Raw genomic sequence first — 26,481 nt, forward strand, 5'->3', positions numbered from 1 at the left:
CCTTCCAAAAGCCAGCGGTGAGAGGCTCCAAAGGCCTGGCCCTCCGTTTCTGTGCCCTGCATGTAAGTGCAATCATTTATTTCTGTCCTCCAATCTTGATTAAACCCACCTACAAACGAGCCAGATATTAAATCCGTGAACTCAGTCCTCCCTTCCCCTGAACTTCCCCTCCTTTTTTCCACCGCAGGAGTGGACAATTTGGTCTCAGAGAGCACCGAGCCCTTGGAACACTCCACTTGGGGCCTGCCCAGCTCCTCTGTCCAGTGCCCTGTCACCTTCCCACCCACTGCTTTGCTTTTAACTCTATTTACATTCTAGAAAGTATGTAAGCTTTCTATCGTGCACTTTCCTAATGTCAATTTTCCCACAATGAGAACAAGGGTGTAAACACCCATATTTTCATAAGCCTATTATAGCCCTCTGTGTATTCAAAGTAGATTGAGTGATGCTATCACACACTCCCTGGGCTGGCGGGGGCTGGCGGGGGCTGGCAAGGCCAAACACCAGGAGCCGAAATCCATCCAAGTTGCCTTAATCATTCATGCGACGATTGGACAACCGCTTTCATTATATTTTGGTGGCTCTTCTGCTGTGCCTCAATCATATACCCGCTTCTGATCAGCACCGTCCAAACTTGCAGACTGCTAAGTCCAGGGAAGGCACAGGTCTCCATAATGGTGCCAAGGGAGGGAACAGGGCAGGTCTCCCTAAGCCCCGGTCACTCCAGGGAGAGGCACCTTGGGCCTGGCCCCCTGGACTCACATGGGGTTGGACTGTGCGTGAGAGACACCCCTCCTGATGCTGTCCAGGACTCCAGGGTTCTCAGGAGGAACGGGGTGCATTGGGCCAGCATGAGATGGTGGGATTTTAAGTCCCTGAGCTTCTAGGTAGGGATGGATTGGCTTTACCTAGAGGACATAAGCTATCAGTGACCGGAGGAGTTTTCTGGTCAATGCAAGTTTCACAAGAGACCCCCTGGCTCCTTTCTGCAGAGCTCGGGTGTCCAAGGCCCACTGGGGGAGGCTCCAGGTATCAAGTAATGTAAGTCCCAAGGCCATAAGGACATGGCCAGCTCTGTCTGTGGCCCCTTAATAAACAGCGGTGGAATGAACACCTGAGTGTGTGGTGTTTGAATCCCTTTCCTGAAGGCTGAAGGGCATCACTCACTAGAACTAGGGCAGCAGAGTCTGTGTGAAAGGGGACACATATACGGCTCAGAATCCCACCTCCAGCCTTTAACCCTTCCTAAGCCTGGGGCGGGAAAACTTTCTGAAAGAGCCAAGTAGCTTCGCAGGCCAAGAGGCAAAATGGAATATATTAGGTGGGGACTTACACAACCATTTAAAAATGTAATCATTTAAAAATATAGGGGCGCCTGGGTGGCTCAGTGGGTTAAAGCCTCTGCCTTCAGCTCAGGTCATGATCCCAGGGTCCTGGGATCGAGCCCCGCATTGGGCTCTCTGCTCAGCGGGGAGCCTGCTTGCCCCTCTCTCTTGGCCTGCTGCTCTGTCTACTTGTGATCTCTGTCTGTCAAATAAATAAATAAAATCTTTAAAAAAATAAAATAAAAATATAAACATCATTTGTAGCTGGTGGGCACTACCAAAACAGGTGATGGGGGCAGGATTTGACCTAGGGGGTCACAGTTTGGTGAGTGCTTCTCCAGGCCTTGTGTCCTGTATCTCTAAATTGTGACCAGGCCTCGTCTTGTGGGCAGTTGTGAGAGTCCATACACCAGATATAAGGTGTGTATCTGGCAGCGTTTAGCACGTGATAACAACACAATCTTAAAAGCTGTATGGAGTGGAGGGCTCCCCAGGTTCCAGGCACTCCTCTGAGGACATGAATTCATGAACTCCTCTGACCCTATGAAGCAGGTACCACCATGAGCTCCAACTTACAGATGAAGAAACGGAGGATCAGAGTGGCACAGTCACTTGCCCAAGGCAGAGCTGGGATTTGAACCCCCATAGTTGAGCTCCAGAGAGCGTGCACTTGAGGACGAGGGTCTGCTGCTCGAGGAGACCTTCCTGCTTCATTCACAAGCATCCGAAAGGCATCTAACGTGAGCCAGGACACAGGTCACTTCCAAGCCACAGGCGACACACAAGGGCGACACCCCTAGTTGGGGACGGTGTCTCTGTTAGTTTTGTGCAGCCCCCCGATTTCCCTCCTGAGTGACAGGTGTGGCATCTCCGACCCTGGGCTTGGGGACGGAAGGGAGGGGAGGGGAAAGGGAGGAGGTCCAGGAAGGTTGAGTCCTATGGACAAAGACATGGGTGGGGCAGGAAGAGAAACTAGAGGGAGATCCTAAAAGAATGAGATTCACATCTAGTTCATGGCCTCATACAGTCTGGAGGCAGGAGGATGGAAACCCTTTATGGGTGCGAATGTTCTCCTTACATGGGTGTTCAAAACCTCCTTTTCAATTTCGTTTAAAGCAGACTGAGCTTGGAGAGACAGGATCTGAGAGGACTTCCAAAGGCTTCCTCTTTCTGGGTGACTCTGGAGAAGTTTTAGTTTATTATGGTATTGATGTTACGGACTGAATATTTGGGGTGGCCTCAAATTCATATGCTGGGATCTGACGGCCCCCGCCCCCCAAGGCAATGGTGTCAGGAGGTGGGGCCTCTGGGTTAGGTCATGAGGGTGGCATGCTCAGAAACGAGATGGGTGCCCTTGTGAAAGGGACCCCAGAGAGCTCCCTCGCCTGGCAAAGACACAGAGAGAAGAGCCCATCGAGGGGGCAGGATAGGGCTGTCACCAGACCCCGGATGCGTCATCTCCTTGATCTTAGAATTCCCAGCCTCTGGAACTGTGAGAGGCCAATTTCCCTGCTTCATAAGCCAATTAATCTCCGGTATTCTGCGAGAGCCGCCCCAACTGCCTAAGACAGACATAAATAGAGTCATTAGCATCTTTTCATCTAATCAGATTAAAGAGCCAGTTCCAGAAACCCCAGAACCAACTCAGAAAACTGAGCCTCAAAATCCTCTTCCTCTAGACCCACTCTGGGGTCTCGAAATCTATGTGAGTCTGGGTTCTCCAGGGAAGCCGAGGCTGAGGAGTCCCACAATCTGCCGTCTGCGAGCCGGGGACCCGGGAAAGCCCGTGGGGGTGATTCTGTCCTGAGTCCAGAGGCCCAGGAACTCGGGGAGCCCACGGTCAAGGGCAGGAGAAGACAAGAGGAGAGGTCCCAGCCCAGGCAGTGAGGCTGGAGATAAAGAAGCAAATCCCTCCTTCCTCTGCCTTTTGTTCTGTTGGAGGGCCCCATGGATTGGGTGCTGCCCACCCACTCGGGGATAAGCTACTTTACTGAGGCCCCTGATTCACATGCTAATCCCTCCTCCCCCCAGCACCCTTATGGAGGCCCTGGAAATCCTGTTTCATCTGGGTGCCCCATGACCCATTCAAGTTGACACATACACTTAACCCTCACGATTGGACAAGGGATGGTTTGCATTTACATGTCCAGTGAGTGACACAAGTATCAAAGAATCCCACTAATTTTTTTTTTAAGAGGGAGAGAGTGAGCATGTGTGAGTGGAACAGAGGGGAGGAGAGAGAGGAGTCGGGCCCCTAACCAAAATGAGCCACCCCTGTGCACCCCCCCACACAACTAAAATGTTACAGTGGGGGGATAGGGTGGTGGGAATTCCAGACCGGCAGCAATGCCTTACCCTGTTTATAGGATGGAGTGGGTTTTTTTTTTCCCCCTCTGTACTTTTACTGGTATTATTTATTTTCTACAATAGACAGATGTTCTTGAAGTCACCAACAGGAGAAGTCATTAAAGATAAAAATATTGATAAGAGCAGGCTGTGTCTCTTCTTTCAGAACTCAGTGGGAAGTTACCTTCTCCGTGGAAAAACCATCCCATTTGTACAGCGGACGTTTGTCATCCAGGTCTTTCCCCAACTCCTTCTTATCTTGCTGACAAGGAGAAGGATGGAGAAGGGGGTTCTGAGCAAGTGTAGCTCACAGGAGCATGACTCCAGCAGTCCATGGTGAAGGGAGGTAATCACAAGCAGCAGCTTCAGAAATAACATAAGAGGCCGATCTTGTAGCCAGTGGGGGAGTCTCTCGAGTGTTTTGATTCCAAGCTCTTCTGACACCTTAGAGCTCCCATGTGAACTCCAGGACCACTGGCTGCCTCAGGGTGACCTTCACGCAGGATGTGAGTCTAAACGTCCAACATCAGAGTCAGGGATTCGTGAGAAAGGTACAGAATCGTATACCTGTGGGATTTTTCTTCTTGGAGCTTGTTCTGTAAGATGATCTCTGTTAATGTTGAAGGATGGTCCTGTTGACGTGTTTTCATTAAAGCAGTAAGTGGCATCTAAGCAGTGTTTAGCTTACCGTAAATACTGTAAAATGCTGACGATTCCCCGACACTGTTTCCGGTACTGGGGACACTGCAGCGAGCAGACAGACAAAGTCCATCCCCTCCTGGAGCTGACATTCTAATCAGCGGGGTAGGAGGGTATCTATCAGTCCTTGGTAATAAGTATACATCAGTTAAAACCACATGTCAGACAGAGGCAGAGTGTTATGTAAAGCAGAGTAATTTCAGGGATAAGAAAGAAGTTAGGTGGGAATTCTAGAGAATTTGACTGGGTGGTCAAGAAAGGCCTCTGTGGGTGGCGGGGTTTGGGGTCCATGACAGAGAGCAGGGATCTAAAGGAAATGAATAGGCAAGACTTGCACATAGGTGGGATGTGACAGTGTTCCAGGAAAAAGAAACAGCAGGTGCAAAGGTCCTGAGGTAGGAATGAGCTTGGGGCACTTATGGGAAAAAAGAAGGCCAGTGTGGCTGGAATGGAGTGATCGAGACGGTGTGGTAAGAAGCAACGGAGTGAGAGCCAGGCCGTCCGGACCACGAGAAGGCTTTGGCTTTCACTGTCCAGTTAGCTGAGAGCAGGGGAGTGGTGTGATCTCGTTGATCCTTACGAATGCTCCCAAATGCTGTGGTCTCAAATACACATGTTCTATCAGCAGCTTAAAACAACACCCATGTCTTGTCTCACATTTCTGTAGGTCAGCAGTCCCCAGGGGCTAGGCTCACTTCCCTGCTCTGAGTCTCACAAGGTCAAAACCAAGGTGTTGGCATTCTGGGCCCACCTCTGGAGATTCTGGGGGAGAATCCACTTCTGATCTCATTGGGGCCCCTGCAGAATTCAGTCCCTCATGGGCATGGGACTGAGGTTTGTGTCTCCCTGCTGGTGCTCCATGGGGACTGTTTGTTCTCTGTTCCGATAGCCTGACCACATCCCTTCTCTGGCCAGCAAGGGCATGCCAAGTCCTTCTTGGACCTTGACATTTTTGACCTCCACCCATGAGATGTCTACTAGCAGGAAACCTACTTGAGTAGGTGCGAGTGTCTCTCATGGAGAACTTGAAAATCCAGAATTACAAAGTCAGGTCAACAATTCCAATCTCCATTACACTCTTGCTGAGCATTTATTAAGCACTTCTGTATTCCTAAGACTTGTTGTGCATTATGGAAGGATTAAGGGAGAAAAAAATAGCAACAATGGAAAATTTCATCTCACCGGGGAGCTGGGACTAATGGTGCAGAAAGCAAGCCATGGATTTGGTAGAATACAAGAGCACTCAGTGCTTAAGCATGCAAAAGCATGCCGGAATCTGCCGGAAGGTATGGTTCTGTGTTTATACATCTCCCACCAAATTAATTCATGGTTCTTTTCAAACGCCTGGGCCCAGTGGCAGACAGGTGTTTCATAAATATTTGTCCACTAAGTGGATGAGTCCATGGGCTTCAGTTTTCCTCCCTGATAAATGGGGTATTGGTTTTCCCACAGGCTTGTGGGAAGATCAGATACAGAAGGGCTTGTCTTCTTGGAAAAGGCAAAAAGCAGGTTCAAATGTCATGCTTTTTGAGAGATGTCAAAAATTGGCTTTGATGGGCCCCTAGGACAGAGATGTGGTGAAGGGGGAAGAGTATTCATCTCAAAGGCAAGTAAGTGGCCAACTTTCTTATGGGATATCCTGCGTGCTCCTGGGAGGAAAGGCAAGGATCCCAGGGGGCGCACGGGCATGCTGAAGGCAAAACCTTCATCTTCTTCATTACCTCCCAGCAGGCCTCCCTGCCCAGAGCTGGCTAAGGACAGAGATCAGCTCCCCTGGGAAGAAAGGGGGCTGGCCAGTTGTCCCTTGGGGCTAAGATTAATATTTTAATGACACAATTGTCTTTGTGTGTCATACGCCCACACTGGAAACCACCTAAAACATCCCTCAATGGTAGAATGGATAAATGAATTGTGGCATCTCATACAACAGAATATTACCCAGGGAACTTTTTTTTTTTTTTTTTTTAAAGCACAAAGTTCTGATAAATGCAGTGCAGAGATAAGTGTCACAGACGCAGGGCTGAGACAAAGTAGCCGGACACAAGAGGGCACCTCTTGCGTGATTCTATTTATCCGAGGGCCAAGAAGCAAAGCCATCTATGACGGCAAAGCCAGAAGGGTGGTTATCCGTGGCGCAGGGGTAGGGCCTGGCGAGGAGCTCGGGGGAACCCTCCAGGGCTGCGGGAAGCTTTCTGTGTTTTCATCCCGGGGAGTGCTTCCGTGAGTGTGTGATCTGTAAAAATTCACCGAGCTGCTCACTTGAGATTTGTGCATTTTACCATAAATTCTCCCTGTAAAAAGAAATAAAATGGTGCCCACTATTGGGTAGTGGTAGCGTCGACCACTTAATGCGTGATACGTTAGTGCCGTCCGTCTCGTCTCTCCGACCCCCGGAGGGAGGCATCCGGATTCCTGACTGGATGGATGAGAAGCTGAAGCCTTCTGTTCCCAGAGTTAGGATGCCACAGAACAAGAGCCCCGTGGGTTTTCAGGGTCTGACTCAAGCCCCTTCCTACCAGGAGGGCTGGCTGGCGTGCACACGGCAGGCCTACCATGCTTATGTGAGTAGAATTATCACTTGAGTTTGCTTTGCTCTGTTCTTGCATTTGTATCCCTGTGACAAGCTGGACCCACACGGGGTCTGTCCAACTCTTCCCCGACGCCTTTCTGTCTTTCCCGGGAAGCCTCGAGCCCCAGAGGAAGGAAGTGTCTCCTACTCTCCCCGTGCCAACCCTCTTGCCCCCCATCAAACCCCTCCACTCAATAAGATGCCTACAATCTGTATCCTGGCCTGCAGCAGGAAGAAGTTAGATGGTGAACGAATCAGCCCCCAATAGCCTTTGGGTGACGAGAAGGCACTCCATAACGGAACAGCGGTAATAGGTTGATGTTTATCTTGCAAGACGTGTGCGTTTAATAAAGTATTAATATGAAGACCAGATTGCTTCTCCTGCCAAGCAGGCAGGCTGAGTGAGATTAGCAAGGAGGGAGGCTCCGAGGAGTCTCCTGGGAGGAAGGAGCCCTGACGTCTCTCTCCTTTGTGAGCTAGAACTCCTTTGCTTTGCAGAATAAATGCATTTTGCCCAGGGTGACCATAAAGAACTTTCTCCTAGGATTCTTGTATCAGAAAATCAATGTAGGTTCTGGAGGGCAGGAAAGATGCTCTGATGGAGTGAGTTGATCCATGTCGGTGGGAAAGAAGCTTGGGTGAAATTCAGCCGTTAGGCCCAGCTGGTGCGGGGATCCTGTTGAGGGAGAACTTTCCAGAGATCTCCATTCCCAGCTTCACATGGCTGGGTGTTTGGAGACTCTCTCTGTCTCCCGTGCCTGCAAACTTGCAAGCGCCTGTTCATACCTTCTGGATGTTTGCCTGCCTCCCTATTGACATTTGGGGCTGCACAGTTCTTGGCTGAAAGGAATCACCCTGCTCATTGTAGGGTGTTGACAGCATCCCTGGGGTCTACACAGTGGGTGCCCATAGAAGCCCTCAACAGCTGTGACAGCCGAAAACTTATCTCCAGACATCACCATATGTGCCCCGGGGGCGTGGGGTGCAGAAATTGGCCCTGATTGAGACCACTCTATTTCTGATGGTTTCTGGAATGATAATTTGAAATCTCATGGACCAGAAGACTTCCTCCACGCTGCCTGTAGAGTCTTAACATAGGGGCTTCCATTCTGCCAAACGAGCCCCCAGTAATCAGTGGGAAACTCTGTCACATGAGTTTCTTCAGTGGCTGATGCAGACCCAGTGAGCAAAGCCAACCTCATTCAGAAGGCCTGGAAATTGACAGTAGAAGGAAACCGTTGTTACTGAGCAGATTTCCATTTGCAAATTTCCAGATCCTTTGGTGCGAACGTGAGGGAATCTGGTCTGATGCAGGATGCCTTTTTGGGAGAGAAAAATAAAAGATCAAAAAAATTAAGGATTCCTTTATTGTGCCTTTAGCTTCTGAGCCCAGCAATTAATTCTTATATGCTAAAGGACTTCTGTGTTTATGAGGCATTATTATTTAATGTAGACCTATTTTAAATTGTAATTTTTTTCATTAAGTTGCCTCATTTTACTGATTAAGACCAGTTTATAACCCAGCTTAGACTGTATTCCTTGAGTAATAACTATTTTTCTTTCAAAATATTCCTTAATAACTTATCACCCATATTTTAACTTTTATTCTAAGTCAGTGAAGCCTCCCTGTGGCTCACGAGTTGGTGCTCGTGATCCTGCATGATGTCTGAGGATGCCAGGCTGCCAGGCCCTCTGTGTGCTTTGCTTCAAAAATCCCCATGGAGGAAACAAGATGGGATCAGCTAGTGCTGCTCAGTCTGTATGCTTCCAAGGCTTATCTCAAACTGCCAACAAAAATGGGCCATCTGCCCCAAAGCCTTCTAGCAAAGTCCTCAGAGTGGCCTTGCTCGGTGGAAGAGGGTAGAGGGCATGGCGGAAGGGGGCGGCCGTGGCAGGGGAGTGATGACCAGGCTGGTGGTGCCTGCTCCGGTCCCAGGTGCCAGGCACTGAACTAGGCTCCTTGCAGGGGCCGGTCTCCCTGCATCTGCCTTGTTCCCACCCCTCCCATCCCTAAGAAGGAAGGATGAGTATTCCTATTTGGCAGAGGTGGAAACAGACCCAAGGCAGTGAAACAGCTTACTCAGGGCTGTGGGATTGGCTGTGACCATGTCATGTTTCTTCCCACGTCTGCCTGGTTCCCGAGCCCGAGACCATCACCTCTCAACACCAGTGCTCCCTGACATTATCCCCTCACAGAGGGAGCCAGTTTCTCCAGTGGCACTTTTCAGATCACTTTTGCCTCTGGTTTCTGTTTGGCATCACCATTGCCCAGAGCAATAAGCACTATGAGCCCTTCTTTCCAATGAGACAACTGAGGCCCAGAGAGGGTTGGGGACTTGCCCTCTGTATCCGTGGCAGGACAAGCTGGGTCTTTGGCTTCAGGGCCTGGAGTTGTTTCCTTTCCTTCCTGCCACTGCCTGTGGCTTCCACATTGGCAGCTGTGCAGGTAGCCCTGATTGGGGTGGCTCTGACCCCCAGAGGTGGCACACGAAGGCAGCGATAGCTTGTCAGGCATTTCCTGGGCATCCTGCATCACATGTCTCTCAGCCTTCTGCCTCCCAGCGGGCCCAGCTATTCTTTGGCTGCTGGGCTGACCCAGAGATAAAGCAATGGTGATTCCCCTCACCCACACCCAGGGACACAGAGGAAGTTCCAGGGGGACGGCACGCTGTCAGATGGAAGACTGTTGGAAGGAAGACGATGGTGTGGTGTGGCAGAGAGGTTCATAGGACTATGCTCAGGAGACTGGGATCCTGGTCTTAAATGGCTTGTTGATTGTCTCTTTGATCTGGGCCATAACCCTCCCCTTCTCTGGGCCTCAGTTTACCCATCTGTATAACAGAAGGGTTTGATTCGAGAAGAAGAAGGCCACTTCTCTGTGATGGGAAGAGTGCTTTGGGAGCCCAGCTCAATGACACGGTCGCCAGAACCATTGATTGATTTTGTTGCTTATTTATCTGCCCGTTCACTTGGTTTTCACCAAGAATCTTCTGAGTACCTACTAAGTATGCTATCTTAGTGGAATGTGTTGCTGCAACAAGATCTCAGTGGCTTAAACACAGTAAGATTTTATTCCTCACCCATATCACTGTCCATTGGGGACCAGGTGCAGGAGAATGTCACTCCCTGCTGTCACTCAAGCACCCAGGTTCTTTCCCCCTTATGACTCTGCCCCCTTCCAGGTCCTCAGTGCCCCCTCCATCCAGGCAGCTGGCACAGAGAGAGGGTGTGGAGGATGGTACGGGCCGTTCCCAGGGCCTAGGTCTGGAAGTCACACTCCGCTGCCAGGGTTTAGTCACATGGACCCACCATACTGAAGGGAGCCTGGGAAATGTCACCCAGGTACCCGAGGGAAGAGGGATAGGGCTTGAGGAACATGCACGCACGCAGGGCAGGCACCATGTATAAGACAGAGCAAGGACAGTTTCCCACCCTGGAGTGGACTCAGGTGGAGGAGCCTGGGACGAGCAGAACGTGAGGTTCCAGAGGGGGACCTGCTTGGCTGGTCCCCACCAGCATCCTGCCGTCAGCATCCTATTGTCAACCCAGGACTTGCTGCCTCGTGAAGCTTCTCCCCAGTCCCGTCACCCTCCCTGGCATACATCTCAGAGGCAAGGGGACTGACCAAACGAATCCTGCCTTCCTCTGTCCTCAGTGTCTCCCATCCACAAAATGGGAAGAAAAATGACCCCCGCTGGCTCTCTAGGGAACTGGAGGGGTATCAGGTATCTGCAAAGCGTCACAGAACAGCCTTCCCCAGCCTTTTTATTAATAGTATAACCACATCATTATCAATAATGAAATACAAATTAATAATAAATAAACAAACTAATGATAAATAATACATACGTCATGAATAATACATTAATACTACAAGGCTTTTGAGCATCTATTGCCTCTGACAGAGGGGAATTTGATTAGCTGGCTGGAGATCACAGAACGGGAATATTTCACAAGAGCCTGGAGGTTGGGGCAGGGGACGGAGGCCCAAAAGTGGCAGGCACATCTCCCCACAAAACCTGCAAAATGTTTGAGGCTTCTGGTGGGTCTGAGCTGAGCCAGGGGAGGTGAGAATCAGGAGTCTGAGGGTGAGGACTCTCCTTCTCAATGTTCTTTCATGGTCCAAATTTAGGGTGAAAATCCATAACTCAATAAGGCAAAAAAAAAAAAAAAGAAAGAAAGAAAGAAAGAAAGAAAGAAAGAAAGAAAGAAAAGAAAAGAAAAGAAAAAGAAAACACCACAAACAAATGAACAAACCAAAAATAACCCTTCCAGCCCCAACAGAATTGGATGTTATGGCCAAGGCTAGGCCAGCTGAAGTTATCTGTAGAATTTATTAGTTCAGCCATGGATTCATTCATTCTTTCTTTCTTTCATTCATTCATATGTTTTTAATGCCGTCAGTGTGGTCAACAGCATGCTAAGCCCTAATTATACGGTTACTGAGACATGCTTTTGGTTCCCCAAGAACTCACACAGTCCATGGTAGTAGGAGACAGATCAGCCACAAAGCGTATCACCATGCAGTGTGTTAGGGTTATAATACGTGCTCCGAGGGGAGCACATAACCCCAGCTTAGGGGTGCTGGGCACAGGCTAGATGAAGTAGGGGTGGGTGTCAGGGGGCCTCTACTGTAAGTGGTGTCTAAACTAAAGCCCTGAAGAGCATATCAAAACAATGAGAGTAAAGCGATGGCAGGTATTCTAGGCAGAAGCATGGCAGGTGCACACACCCAGTAGCCACAGGAAGTCTAGCATATTTGGGGAACACTAAGTAATTTAGGATGGCTGAGGCTCAGCATACAAACGGCAGGGGGACAAGAGATGAGCTGAGGTGGAGGCAGGCCATGAGTGCGAAGGGAAAGGGTTTGACTTCATCTCCCAGACAAAGAAGGATGTGGATCGGAGTGTGACATCAGCACACTAGGCTATAGCATAATCCTCATTTGTCCAAGGCTGCACGGCTCACTGGTGCTGTCATATGTATTGTTTGTGGGATGGCTCATCTGCTACCTCATTTGTACAGGACACTGGCTGAGCACCTACCATGTGCCAAGCATCATATAGGGAACCGGAGATGCAAACCAGGTCCCTGACCTTAAGAACCTCCCAGTCTTCCGGTAGAGACACACACAAAGAATCATGTGCTACATTACAGTCGGTGTGGATGGCTATGATTGAGATGTTTACAAGGGTCTGGGAGCTCAGACGAGGGAGTATCAGACTCAGATAAATCCAGGAAGGGGTGACTGTTTCATTGAACCTGGAAGGACAGGTACAGATTTCGCTAGGTGAACTCAGAGAGGGCCATTCCAGGAAGAGCAAAGAGCACGGGCACAAAGAAGAGCCTGAGGGGATGTGGAAGGGGTGGTGGGGGCGTTGCACGGCGGCACAGACGCCGCAGGAGACTGATTGAGTTGGAGAGGCTGAGAGAGGCGAGATCATTAGGGGCCCGGCTGGCCATGACAGAGTCTGAACTTGATCCTGAATTGGAAGGCAATGGGGTGGGGAAATTGAATGGCATTAGCCAGAGAGGTGTTGTCATCATATCTGCGTTTTAGAGATGTCCCTGAGACCCCAGGTGGTAGTGCCTTTGAGTGCCTGGGCTGGAAGGTGGACATCAGCAGGCTGGCTGATCAGGGTCCTGGGGAGGAATTTGAGGGGCCCAGACCAAGGCAGGATTGGTGCCGGGTGGACACAGTGTTGAGAGCCATTTGGGAGGAAGAATTGATCCATCCTAGAGACAGGTGAGCTGTTAAATTCTGTTCTCTCAGAGGCTTTCTTTTCTTAAAAGACCCCCTCCACCCTCTGCCCCACCCCTCAACCTGGTTCCTGGCTGGGAGCACCTGTTAGCCCAGCATGGAAGGTGTATTTCACAGAATGCTCTGTCCCTGCCTGAAAGATCTGGTTGCAGTAATTGTTTTGTTGTGATAATATTTATTACGATAGTAATTATGCGGCACAGGGAGCCCAGGGAGGCTGTCATCAGTGCCACGCTATGGTATTTATCTTGATGAGATGGGGTGACCTCCTTTCTTCATGGGTGGTGGTGCATGGAGCTCCTGTTATCACACGGAGATAAATCCCAGCCCCACAGAAAGGGGAGGGTGTCATCGGGAATTTATGTCACCCCGACTCCCATGGTCTACCCCAGCAGGGTCTTAAATCCAGCTGGTGGAACTGCTGCCCCCACCTGACTCTGTCTGTCCCAGGTCACATCTTGGTGAGTCCAGGCTGATTCTCCCAGGGGAGTGGGGTCCATGAGACCCTGCGTCACTTCTGCATGCCCAGCCACAGGAGGTGGCGAGACACTGTCCCTGCCTGCCTGCAGGGAACTCCTAGTCTGATGGCAGACACAGCCCTTTGATTCTTCTCTAGCTACTTTACATCAAAAAGTGATGGCTTGAGTGACACAAAACAGGTACTTTGAGACCACAGTAACTGTCCAGAGCCGGGATCAGGGGACTGTATATCAGGGATGTGATAAAACAAATTCATTCATCAAGGCTTGGGGTCTTTCACAGCCCTGGAAACATTCTCAGACACAGATTCCTAGCCTTCCTAGCATCGTTTGCTGGCTTTGAACTTGAAAATGGCCTCAGCTACCAGTCATCCTGCTATCCCTTGTGGAGGTGCTGTGTCCTGCTGATCTAGCCTGGCGTCCGACCCCGCCCACTTGGAGCAAGGTTTCCCATGTAATTCTGGGCACCCAACCCTTTGACTCACCTCTGTTTTTAGCTTGCTTGCCATTGGAGAACAATGGGCCGGGGGTGGGGGATGGGGAAGAGTTGTGTCCTGTGGGAGGGATGGCAAAGGAGTACCAGATTCAGAATCAAAGGGTAAGCCTGTGGGTACCTGAGTGGCACAGTCGGTTAAGTGTCTGCCTTTGCCTTGGGTCTTGATCCCAGGGTCCTGGGATGGGGCCCTGCATCAGGCTCCCTGCTCAGAGGGGAGTCTGCTTCTTCCTCTGCCCCTCCCCTAACTTGTGCTCACTCTCTCCCTCTGCTTGCCACTCCCCCTGCTTGTGCTCTCCCTCTCTATGTGTCAGATAAATAATGAATAAAATCTTCAAAAATAAAACAACAACAAAAACAACAACAACAACAACAAAAAAGGGCCGGCCTGCTGAGCCTGCTTCTGTGTGATCATGAGGAAGTCATTCTGTATCCCAGAGCCTCTGTCTCCTCACCTGTAAAATGGGGACACTGTCCCGCAGGGTTGCCATGGTGATGAGTGAGCTAATAATTACCGATATCCTTTGAAAATTGCCAAGCACTGATCACATGTCTTTGGCTCTGTTTTGGGTTCCTTCGGCACATATTTATGAAATTCCTGTTAAAATGCCAGGAACTGTTCTAGTTTCTAGGGATAAAGTAGTGGTTAAGAAACACAAAAGTCAAGGACCTCTGGTGTGAAGTGAAGATTAGCCTCCCTTTTTCTCCCACTCATACGGTTGTGGACCTGGACAGAATGTATGGACACCTATTTGGAAAAATCAGAACATAAATACTAGCAGGTGGTTTGAACACTAGAAATTGAAGTGCCCCTGAAAGAATGAGTATGAATAAGTCTGTAAACCAGACTCTCATAAGGTAGTACTTAAAATGTCCAAGATACAAACTAAAATCACTTTACACAGAAAGAATCATGAAAATCTCAATTCACACAGGCAGACAATCAGCAGGCTCCAGTGACGAGGTGACAGCTGTGTTGGAATTATCTGACAAGGATTTTAAAGTAGGTATTATAAAAATGCTTGGACAGGAAATCACAAATAGTCTTGAAACAAATATTAAAATAGAAAGGCTCCGCAAAGAAATAGAGGGTATAAAGGAGAACCGAACAGAAACTCCAGAACTGAAAAACACAATAACTGAAATGAAAACCCGCCAGATGGACTCAGTAGCAGGACAGAGATGACTGAGGAAAGTCTGTGAACTTGAAATAGATCAACAGAAATTATCCAGTCTGAGCACCAGGGGAAGAAGTTTGAAATATACACAGATATGCATACACAAAGGCTTCACTCTCATGGAGCTTTCAACCTGGTTGGGTGTGGAAGAGGGCAGAGGGAAATATCAGTAGACAATAACCAAATAAATATGTACCAGGATGTAATAAATGTTTAAAAAAGAATAAAGCAGGGTAAGGAGCAAGAGAAGAACAGGGATGCTATTTCATGGAGGTAGTTGAAAAAGGTCTCTCCAAAGAGGCGGCAGTTGAGCCACAGAACTGAGGGGTTGAGCCCTGTGGGTATGGAGGGAAAGACTCTTCTGAGAGGTGGACCAGCAAGTGCAAAGGTCCTGAGGTGGGGATATGCTTGGAGTATTTGGGGTTGGGCAGGGTTCATTGGGCGTGAGTGGAGGGGATGAGGAATAGGGTGAGGGGAGATGAGATCAGAGAGGTGGGTGGGACAAAGGTAGGAGCAGGGTTGCTAGTTGGGAGGCATTGCAGTAGATCAGTGACAAATGATGGTGGCTAGGCCCAGAAAAGTAGCCGTGGAGGGGTGAGGGAGTTGGATTCTGGGTATATTTTATAAAGATGGCAGGCCTTGCAAGTGTTCCTGAAGCTAAGGGGGAAACATCACTTCCATTCTGGACCTGTTCCTTTGAGGTAGCTGCAGACATCCAAGAGTGAATCAGGCAGTGATGTGGTGGCCTATGTTCAGGGTCCCTAACTCATCTGCTGTACGGTACCCGATTACCAGTGTTGGCAGCAGGGCCACTGGAAGAAGCAAGGGAGACCAGACGCCAGCTCTGCACAGTGTTCCCAGGAGAAGCAGGATGCTGTTCAGAATGCAGCAGTACCTCTGTCCCCTGACACTGAGCCTGTCACTTTCAGCAGTCACCTTGCTCAGGTGGACACCCACTGTTTGCTGCTCAGGGGCCATACTCTATGGTGGCTCAGCAAGTTGCATCCCCTGTGGATTCTGTTGCCTGTCTTTGTGGCTCGTGCTGCCTGTGGTCTTTGCTCTACTCTGTCTGTGTGTCTGCTCACCCAGTCAGTGTGTCTTACATCCTTCCATGGTGGCCGCTCACTGCCCACTGCTGATTTTCTCCTTTGGATGGAGTTCTCCTGCCTGACCCCCAGGAGAGACCCCTGGATACCCAAAGGCAGTCCAGGCAGACATGGTCAGAGAGGCAGGTGCAGAGGGCACCTGAGTCTATGGAGAACCCTAGCTGGGGCCACGTCACCCTAGCCGGGGCCACGTCACACAAGGCCACAGGGAAGACTTGCTTGCACGAGGGTCCCCCTGGGAAACCACCCGTTCTTACTATGGGACAGTCTAGGGCATGGGCACAGTCCGTCTGTGCCTTCATCCAACAGAGACTCTGATTTAGGCATGATCCGGGCACGTCGGTACCACAGCATCTAGATCCAGCTCGTGGCCTCCTTACTGGTCAATGTTCGCCAAAGAAATCATTACAAGCCTTTTTCTGCGTCCTAAGTGGGAGGGAGGAAGTGGTATGTTAGGACCGTGGCAGCCTGGGGAGTCAGGAAAAGTCTTCCTGAGGAAGTGGGATTTCCATTAATCCTTGCAGGTGAATGGCAGTTTCCCAAGCCAAGAGTGAGGGTTCGGGTTGGGGGGACCACCTGTGCTAGGACCCGGCTGTGAGAGAAGGGGCTGCTTGTGAGGAGGAGTGGGGACTGGACAGGGAGCCTGGGCTGGGCATGCACCAGATGTCCCCAAGAGGATTCAAGACGTTTCCCATGGAGCGACTGGAAGCTCTGATGTCCCATAAGAAAGCCAGGCGTGTGCATTCTAGAGGAAGCAGCCTGGCTGCTGGCAGAGGATGCTGAAAGGTCATGAATGAATGCAGGAAGTCGAAGCCGGACCCCAGCCCACAAATTACTTCCTTAACCACCAATGCCTGCTGAATCCACACAGGGTCAAGCACCAGGGAGGAGGTCAGCATTGACTCTACCCGTCCTTGAGTTGGTAAAGGGACGTATGGTCACCCTCATTGTTGAACTAGATAGAGAGGTTTCAGCAATGTGCCAGGGCCATCCACGGGTCGTGGTATGATTGTAACTAGGGTGACCACCTTGTTTGGGTTTGCCAGGGACAGTCTGGTTTGGAGCTGCTGAAAGTCCCTATCCCAGGAAACCCGTCAGTCTGTACAGACAGAAACATCTGGTCATCCTGAACATAACTGCTCTCTCTTTTCATTGCATCAAGGCAGGCCTGGACCCCTCCCATGGCAGTCCTTGCTGGCCCTCTGAGCTGGCCAAGGGGAGAGGGAGAGAAGGGGTGCTGGGATAGGACAAGGCACGTTTCCAGACAGAGGAGGTATTTGTCACCAGCTCGTCCGGGTGGGTGCCTGGTTCCTAAATATTGCCTGTGATTTTGCTAAATGTATCTTAACAGGAGTGGCGTAAATGCTGTCAGAGATAGAGGGGGAGAGTGATGGCCCCATTCGGGATAATGAACTGCTTAGTTAAGATGAATCTGGCTCCACTCCTGATCCTGCTTCTTGATACTGTGCTTGGGGGCTTTCATGCAAAAGGCTGATTAGTGGCAAATTTAATGCAGAGAAGGACAGAGCTCCGTCTTTGGCTGATGAATTGAGAAATTCACTTCTCAGAGTAGTGAGATTGAGTCGTACCAGGAAGGAAGGGGGCAAGATTTGGGCTCAGTTGCCATCTGACATGGGATTGATTGGAGCTGGAAAGCTCTAAAAATCCAGTTTATTCCTCATTTTAGGGAGAGGGAGACTGAGGCCCAAAGAGGGACAGCCTGCCTGAGGTACCAGAGCTGGTTGGCAGCATAGCTGAGACCAGAACTCAGGTTTCTTGGGCTCTTTTGACTATGCTCACCGCCTCCCGGCTGGTGGATGAGCCCATCTCCCCCGACCCCTGCCTGCTCAGCTGCTCCTTCCCACCAGCCCAGACCTGTGCAGTATCTAGAAGCCGGGTGGGGAGGAGACAGGTCCTCAGTCCTGCTCAAATCTCTTCTCTATGGTTTCCTGTCCTCTGCTTTGGGGGAAGGATGCCATGTCGGTCTCCTGGCTCTGATCCCTGGTCATCTCTGACTCTCCTACTCCTTGACCAACTTTCAGATGTCCGACGTCACTCTTCCCACCTCTATCCAGGACCAGATGTCTCAGCTGGACAGTGGGAAGTGGGAAGGAATGGAGGTCTGGGAAGCCAGGAAGCACGGTGCCCGCTCACCCTGGTCAGGAGCGCCTCCCTATGTGGGCAGAGCTTCACCAACCCGTGATTATTCCCATTACACCTGGGGAAACTGAGTCCCGTGGTGGCCACCTAGCTTGCCCAGGTCACTGCTGCGTGGTAGAGCGAGAAACTTAAATCAGATAACTGGCTTCAAATTTGTTGGAGGCACGTGGGTGGGGGAAGCAAAGCAAAGGAAGTGAGGGAGGAGCTTGAAGAGAACAGCGTTCAGGAGGTGATGGGATTCGGTGAACAGGAGCTGGAGAAATGGTCATCGGACCTAAAGGAGAGCTTCCCGTCCGCGTGTTTTTCTTTTGCAAAAACCTCCTTGGCCGCAGACCCTTGCCGTCCCCTCTCCTGTGTGTGACTGCGTCTGCAAAGGTGATTTCTCACCTGTGATCCAGGTGTTGATTGGTGCTGATGGGATCCTCTCCTAGTACATCTATCAGAAAATTGCCTTGTCGCCTGACTCTCCCCTGCCTCCCCTCATGCCTTCCCCTGCCCCCCAGGGATCCTCCCTCCAGACCTGAGGCTGCCATGCCTACGCATCATGCACCACCTGAGGCTTGTCCTGGCCTCGAATAAGAAGCACCCATGCCCCGAACCGCGCCCTTCCTGCTCGGTGACAGCAGCATTCGAGGGGCGGTGTGGGGGGGGAGCCCACACCACCTACACGTAGGAGAGCTCCAAAAGCGGTCCTTGTCAAATCTCATTTTCATACTCCACTGACATTAGTGGAGCTCGCATTCCAGAAGGAGAGGCAGATGTGCAAACAGACAGCTACACGCCAGTGTGCCATACGCAGCAAGCACGATGTCGCACAGGTTGTTGGGAGTGCTGGTGACTGAACGGGAGCCAGGGTGCTGGGACTGCTGGAATGTGGCGCACCCAGGGTGGAGGTTTTAGTCCCTCTATGGTGGCTGGAGCCCTTCCCTCGACTCCCTGGGGCAGCTAGGCTGGGAGCTCTCACCCTGGCCCCCACCTCCAAGCAGGGGGACCTCGGGAAGCAGAAACAGTCCCTTCTGCCTCGGGTTAGGGACCTGTTCCTAGTGTGTGTTCCAAGGGACTGAGCAAGGCCAGGAAGAGGGGAGGCACACGGACTGAGGGGCCCGTGGTGGGCTGAGTGCCCCCCTCAGCTTTGTACCCTCCCTTCACCCCCGACCCTGGTTCTACTCCTACAAGATGCTGAGTCAGACAGGATCCAGAGTGTACAGTGTTATGAAAAAATGTCCTACTACCCTGGCCCAAACTGAGGGAGGACCCTGAGCATGCTCCAGCTTTAGGGCCTTTGTTCATGGGCCGTTACCCATCCAGAATGTTTTCCCCCTACATACCTGCATGGCTCACACTTGCCTTTAGGCTGGCCCCCTCAGAGAGACCTCCTGGGCCACCCAGTCCAGAGCAGCCCCTGCTCCAGTGCTCCTGATGCTCTGCCCTGGTTTACTTTCTTCATAGTATTTGTCCCACCTGCTGTGTTTCCCATCATTCACACATTTGACTGTTGTCCCCTCTTCTGGAACGTCAGCTCCTTGAGGGTAGGATTTGCCTGTTGCATCTCTTGTGCCTGGAGAAGTGCCTGGGACTGCCTAGATTCCCAATAAATATTTTTTCACAAATGAAGGCAAGATAGAAAGCTGGAAGGAGAGGAGTCATGGGGGGGGGGGCGCGGGTGGCGAGCACGCTTAATTTTGTCCCACGCTGTGTTGGTCATAGAAATCTCGTTGCCTGAAACATCTACTAGAAACTCCCAGGCTTAAGGCATCAGAAGCACCGCACTCATGCTCCCTCCTTCTAAATCTCCTCTTCGGGGGTCCCATGTGCCCCTGCCCCCCAATCCCTGCTGTGCCGGGGCTCTGCACTGCTCTCACCCTGCACGCCTCTGAGTCCTGTGTCCTGGGCCTTCTGCCTCACCTTGCGGGGCCCCTAACCCAACCAGCAGTTACCAGCGCTTCAGCTGTCCCCCACCGGTCCTCACCGGCTTCCCACCTTCCCTTCCTGACCCTGCAAGCTGGCGCCTCCATCCTCCCCCACCCCAGCTCGCCTCACACGCATATGCCATCAGCACCCACCGTAGGCTGGCTGCAAGATTTACCCAACCGAGAATGTGTGCTTCCCACGTCCTTCCAGTGGGAGGGAGCCCCTCTCTGGTCTTGAGCTCTTGGTCTTGAACTCCAGGGCTGGGAATGGCCACAGACAGGATCAGGTACTGGACTTCTGCCACAGCCCCCCAGCAACACCCTGCCTCCTCCCTGGGGTTGGATGTGAAGTGTCTGCCAGCCCTTCCCCTCCCTCTCCCATCAGGAGACAGGCTATATAGAGCCTAGTGGTCAGAATGGAACAGAAGGTCGGGCATCCGTCCCAGCTCTTGTTAGTTACAGCCATGTGATCTTGGTGGGTTACTCTGCCTCTGTGTTTCCCCATGGAAAGTGGGAATAACACTGGTTCCTCTCTCCTGGGGTTGTCAGGACAGGTAAATGAGTGGTTTAGCCCAGGGCCTGCCTCAGAGTAGGTCCCATGGAAATGTGACCGGTTATTACTATTTCCTGCTTAGGACTGGCTTGCCCAGAGTCTTCTCGGTCACTGGGGCTTCATCCCACTGAGGTGGGATGTTTGTCATGGTTGGGGACCCAGCTGGGCTTGGGGACTTCCCCGATGGTCCAGGTTAGAAAGGTTTCCCTCCCCTTCCATAGCCCCCCACCTGGGTGACCAGGTCGGGAATCTGTGAATCTGTCCCCAAACTGTGCCTGCCTAGAGGACAGAGCAAAGCTGGGACAGTCCTGCTTCCCAGATCATGGCCCTGCTCACAGCAGGTGGGAGCAAACTTGGGGCCTGAATGAACGACGAAAGGAGGGGACAGAATTGTCCCCTCCAGCTGGTTCCAGTCCCTGCTCTCAAGGACCATGCAGGCTCTGTTGAAGCTCCCTGGAGGTGCGCCCCTGCCTTACCCCTCCCCCTGGCCTGTTGGGACCTGAAGTTGGTACCAGACAAGTCGATTCTGACTCCAGCTTCCAGATTGATCCTGTAGAGCTCGATTCTTGGTTTGCCCCCTGCCCCCCCTCCCGGAGTGTTGTAACCATTAAGCTCCAGGCAGGGGTCAGGGCCCTGGGCTCGATCCATTCAGGTTACTTGCACAATTGAAATCCCCAAACCCATTCTGGCTAGTTTTCTCATTAAGACAATCGGACTGGATTGATCCATTAGATCAATGGATGGACATCAGCCGGTGGGAAGCCAATCAGAGGGGCCTGGACGATCAGCCCAAGAATGAGGCCCCCTCCCGAGCTGGAGTGAGCCTGGCCCTCCGGGGTGGGGCTGTGGGAGGCAGCGGAGAGGGTCAGAGGCCTCACCAAGCTGGACTTGGGTGTGGGGACAGGAGTGTGCCCCAGGGGGTGGCCACCAGGCGCAGCTGGGGGCAAGACACAGCATCTGGGGCCTGCCGGGGTGTGGACTCCTTCCAAGGCCGTGAAGCTCATTGTCCTCCCTTTGCCATCGTGGCCTCGGGGGGAGCTACCTCTCCCCTTAGGTGAACTACCTCTCCCCTTGGGTGGCACTGTGTGTGACACGGGAGACTAGGAGAGCTCCTTGGGGAGCTCTTCCCCTTCACCTGCAGTAATTTGGTTACAAGGCTCGGGATGGAGGGGTCTGGGCACCTAGAACACCGTTTCCCGATGTGGGTTCCTTGGCACCCTGGCAGCACAGGATGGTGACAAGGCATCAGGGATGGCTAAGAGAAATCCTGGGTTAGATGCATTTCAACAATGTCATTTCCCGTGGGGCTTCACTGGCTAATTTGAATCAAGACCTGGTAAAAGGGGAGAAGGAAGGAGGTGTATTGTTTGACCACAGGACCGTTTCTCTGGGACGTCTTGCAGAACCACACGGAGGCATTTTCTCCAGCTGCCAGCAGGTAGTTTGAAGGGTAAACTGATGCCAAGAAGAAGTGTTTTAGGACTGGACGGACCCGCAAGGGCCAGGGAGGTTCTTAGGGTGGAGTTGTCGAGGGAAGAAGAGGGAAGTTGAGAGGGAAGAAGAGAGTGGTGAGTGGTGTTCAGGCGCGGGGACCGATCCCACGGGCTGCCCCCCAACAGCTGTGCTAGCTCTCTCCCGCCCTGCCCGGTCAGCCCAGCCCTTCTGCTCCCCCCATGCCCTCACCTCCCTTCTCCTTTTTCTCATAGGCTACCTGACTGTCAACATTGAGCCTCTCCCACCCGTGGTGGCTGGTGACGCCGTGACCTTGAAGTGTAACTTCAAGACGGATGGTCGCATGCGTGAGATCGTGTGGTACCGGGTAAGTCGCCGCAGCTCTCCCCTCCGTGCCGCAGCCAGAGCTGAAGACAGAGTTCTCAGAGTCCCTCTGGAGTCTTCTGCAGGCTTGGCTGTGTCCTCGGTCCCCTCTCTGTGTTGTCCTCTGCCCTCTTCCCAAACCCTTCTCCGAGACTGCTTTGTTCAGGCTTCTCCTCTGTCCTCAGGATCTCTCTCTTTCTGGCCTCCTTGGTGTCCCTAATATGTCCCCATGCTCAGGAAATCCCAGCAATACCAAGTGTGAGCACCCTGTGGGCCCTGGTTTGCTGTGTAACAAGTAAGGAACAACGAAGGCTAGAATTTCAGGCATGAGGCTCTGGGTGATGGCGTCCTGCTTTCTTAAAACCAATTACAGACATAGTCTGCCTTCTAACTCGATTACGTGTAGGACTGTCCTGGTGCCTGGCACCCTGAGCTGGGTCTGAGGAGAGCTGCCCACCTGTCCAGGGCCCAGCTGTTGGCAGCAGGAGGACCAGCCGTGGGTATGGGACGCAAGTGTTGGTCTTTCCAAACACTGATAGGAACCTTCATGTGTCTGAACCGGGCACCCCAGCCTGATATCCCTTGGCCAAAAGGAAGTCGGGGCTGGCGGGTCTCAGGAGAAGGTCCAGTTGAAACTGACATTCTTGCCATGCCATGCTCAGGTTCACACAAAGCAAGATGCTGCCATCTTGGGAACGGGCCGGGCAGAGAACTTCCCTCCCGTGCTCTAAAATAGGGTTTGGCAACACGTGTCGGTGAGGTCTGGATAGTAAATATTTTCCTCTCTGGGGACCGTATGGTCTGTGTCACGACGACTCGGCTCTGCTGCTCTAGTGTGAAAACAGCCACAGACAATGTGCCAATGGGAGGCCATGGCGGGGTTCCAATAAATCTTTATTCATGGACCTTGAGACTTGAATTTCATATCATTTTTATATGTCACGAAATACTCTCCTTTTTTATATTTTCAACCATTCAAAGAAGTAAAAGACCATTCTTGGTTCGTGGGCTCTGCAGAAACAGGCCGTAGGCTGATGTGGTCCAATGGCCATGGTTTGCCAACCCCCGAGCTAAAACAACCCTTGTCTAACCTCTGTCTGCTGCATTGCCCTTTCTGCAGATGAAACCCGTTGCCCTTTCTGCAGATGAAACCCATTGCCCTTTCTGCAGATGAAACCCGTTGCCCTTTCTGCAGATGAAACCCGTAGATGACACAGTTGAGTGGAAGGGCTCGGGATGGAGCAGATGGAGCGAGCAGGTGGGGGACGCAGAGTGCGGAGTGCAGGGAAGTGGGGCATGGGCAGTTTGACGACCAGGCTTCTGGAACTGGTTCCTTTGCTCCTTCACACTATCACACTCCCCCTGCACACACAGGGTGGAGCTTGGAAACACGCGTTAGCAGATCCCACCGGGGCGCACTCACCATTCAATGCCCTGACCCAGATCTGCCCTCCTGGGTCTCCTCACTCTCGCTCTAGCCTTGCTTGTACCCTCCTGTCCTTACCGGTCCTTCTTGCCTTCTCTCTCCTTGATTCCTCATCTGTTGGTTTGTTGGTTGTGGCTTGGGCTCCTTTTAACCAAAATCACTGGTCTCTGTCTTAGCACTATAGCCCCTTCCACCTGAAATTGCCTCTAGGATCCTCCCCCACCAAGCCCACCTAAGCTCTCCTGGCAGCCTGGGTCCCACAGGTGTGAACCTGACATTGAGCACCCCGCAGGGCCCCAGCGTTAGATGAGATTGCCATCCTGGGTAGATCAACAGGCCTAGAGAAAGTCAAGGCATACGCTAAACAGTGCCATGAACTGAATCACTAAGAGGCGTATTTACATGATACGGGAGCTACTTGGCTGACACACACTGCGAGCATCTCATTAGCACCTGGCAGAAGGATTGGGCTAAATTATCTGCAGCTCACTGCTAACGAAGGGACTGTGTCTCCCTCCACCATCCCTAGATGGGATCGGAATGAAGGGAAGCAGAAGACCCGCCCAGCTGGCAAAGAGGAATCCGGAGACCCAATGGGAACAGTTGATGGGGGTGAGGCTTGCAGACAGGGAACGACCAGTGGACACCTCATTGCCTTGCCAGCCCTTGAAGCAACGGTCCCCACTCTGGTTTGAAATGGAATTTTGAAAATCTGCCTGCAGAGGGGGCCACCAGGGTGGGGGCAGTGCCAGCGGCAGGCCCAGGTGTACAAAACCAGAACACAGGGCTCCACCCTGCATCCCCCGACGATGGGAGAGAAGGCTGGGGCAGGACAAAGACGTCCAGCTTTCAGTCCAGACATGGACTCTCCCTCCCCATCTGTACCCCCGATGCTAAGACTCCCCATCACAACCCCCCACCCTATGTCTCTCCACCCTAGCCTGCCATCACGTTGATTGCCTTAAAAGTCAGTTGCATATCTTATGGTGTCAGGCCCTGTGTACTGGGCTATGGTAGGCTGCACTAATTAATTTATTTTACTCCATTTCACATCCTTTGACTGCGTGCCTCTGGAGTGGGGAGGGGGTATGCAGATGTATGCAAATCACATGCAAATCGCCCACCGGAGCCAAATGTTTGGGCCCTTGTGATTCTGTAGCTGGATTGAGGGAGCAGGCTCAGCTGACTTGGAAGTCTCCTTGGGACCAGGGGAACCTCGCGTGCCCTGTCTGTGCTGGTGCGGGTGGGGCAGAGGCCGGGGGGAGACTCCAAGGAAGTGTCCCCATGCTGCCAGTTCTCTCTCTGCTGGCTGCCACTCTGGCCTTCCCCCACCCACCGCCTCTTTTCCCAAGGAGCCAGCTGAATGGAGAGAGATAAGAGCTTACCAAGATGGGGGCCGCAGGAGCCAAGGCTCCTTGTGGAGGCGGGGCACGGTTTCCAAAGGATGTGGGAGATGCAGCAATGGGGGCCCCATTCTCCTCTGGTCAGAGCCCCCTCCCCACCAGACAAGCCTCTGCATCCCCATTCTCCCACCTCCATCTCCGCAGCTGGCCCCCCCAAACAGGGAGCTGTCCAGCACTATTTGTTTTCTGTACGTCTGTTTGCTTCCCCAGCTTCCTTTGCCCATCCTCCGTGAATGAGCTTACAGAGCCCGGCTTGGAAGGAAATGAATAGATTACACAGACCCAGCCAGGGCTGTGTCTCCAATCTCTTTAGAAGGGAAAAGCAGGGCATTGTGGGGAGGCCGCCACTGCCCGCTCAGCCCAGTGGGTACAAAATGGCCCAAGACGTGTAAAGCCCAGCAGCCTCCCCTCTGGTCCTAAAGACATTATCTTAGCAATGGAATCATCCTGAGCTTTCAGCAATGTAATGAATGGATTGGATTCTTTGGGTAGATTGGCAGAGCTGATGAAATTGTCTGAAGCAAAAGGGATCACTCCCTTGGGGTTAACAAGACCTCTGGCTGAGCGTTTGGGAAGGTCTCACCATGTGGTTGTCTTAGGAGTGGGGTAAGGGGAGGGGAAGGGAGAAGGTGGCCAGGGCCTGCACCTTGGGCACTTTGCCCCACAGTCTGCCCAGTTTGTAGAAGAAAATGCCAAAACTATAGAATAGACTCAAGAAAGCATCTACAGTTAGGAGACTCTGTGTTTCTGCTGTTCAATATGGCAGCCACTACTAGTCACATTGGCTATTTAAATTTAAAGTGAATTAAATCGGATCAAATTAAATTAAAAATCCATGTCTTTAGCCAGGCTAGCCATATTTCAAGAGCTCACTAGCCACATGCGGTTGGTGGCTACCATGTTGGACAGGGTAAGTATGGAACATTTCCATCATCACAGAATGTTCTATTGGACAATGTGCTATAGATATTTGCAATTTTTTCAGAGGCCTCTGGAATATTCTGTGCTTTCCTGGCAAGGGAATAAGGGTGACTGCTCATGGAACCAGTTTTCTAGGCAAACTTACTCTAACATGAAGTTCTGAAAAATGAATTGTATTCATTGTGTGTTTGTATTTGCCATCATTAGACTAGGGGGAGGGGCATGGGAGGGATAGGCAGGGTGATCATCATTCTCAGAACACTTTTTTGAAAACGGAGAGATGTCAAGAAGGTTGACAGGCACCCGAGGTCCTGGGTATCCTAGTTGTCTGTCAAAG

At 51.7% G+C, this 26,481-nt stretch overlaps 1 protein-coding gene across 1 annotated transcript in view; it reads left to right on the top strand.

The window, feature by feature from the left end:
* The window catches only part of IGSF21 (immunoglobin superfamily member 21), a 234,606-nt gene that overhangs the window by 77,783 nt on the left and 130,342 nt on the right, over positions 1–26,481 (top strand). The window contains exon 2 of the mRNA XM_032863575.1: positions 22,286–22,398. Within this exon, the coding sequence (XP_032719466.1) occupies positions 22,286–22,398 (113 nt within the window). The remainder of the gene's footprint in view (positions 1–22,285; positions 22,399–26,481) is intronic.

Source organism: Lontra canadensis, unplaced genomic scaffold (genome assembly GCF_010015895.1).
Source record: "Lontra canadensis isolate GAN:19392208 unplaced genomic scaffold, GSC_riverotter_1.0 scaffold25, whole genome shotgun sequence".
Taxonomy (NCBI): Eukaryota; Metazoa; Chordata; class Mammalia; order Carnivora; family Mustelidae; genus Lontra; species Lontra canadensis.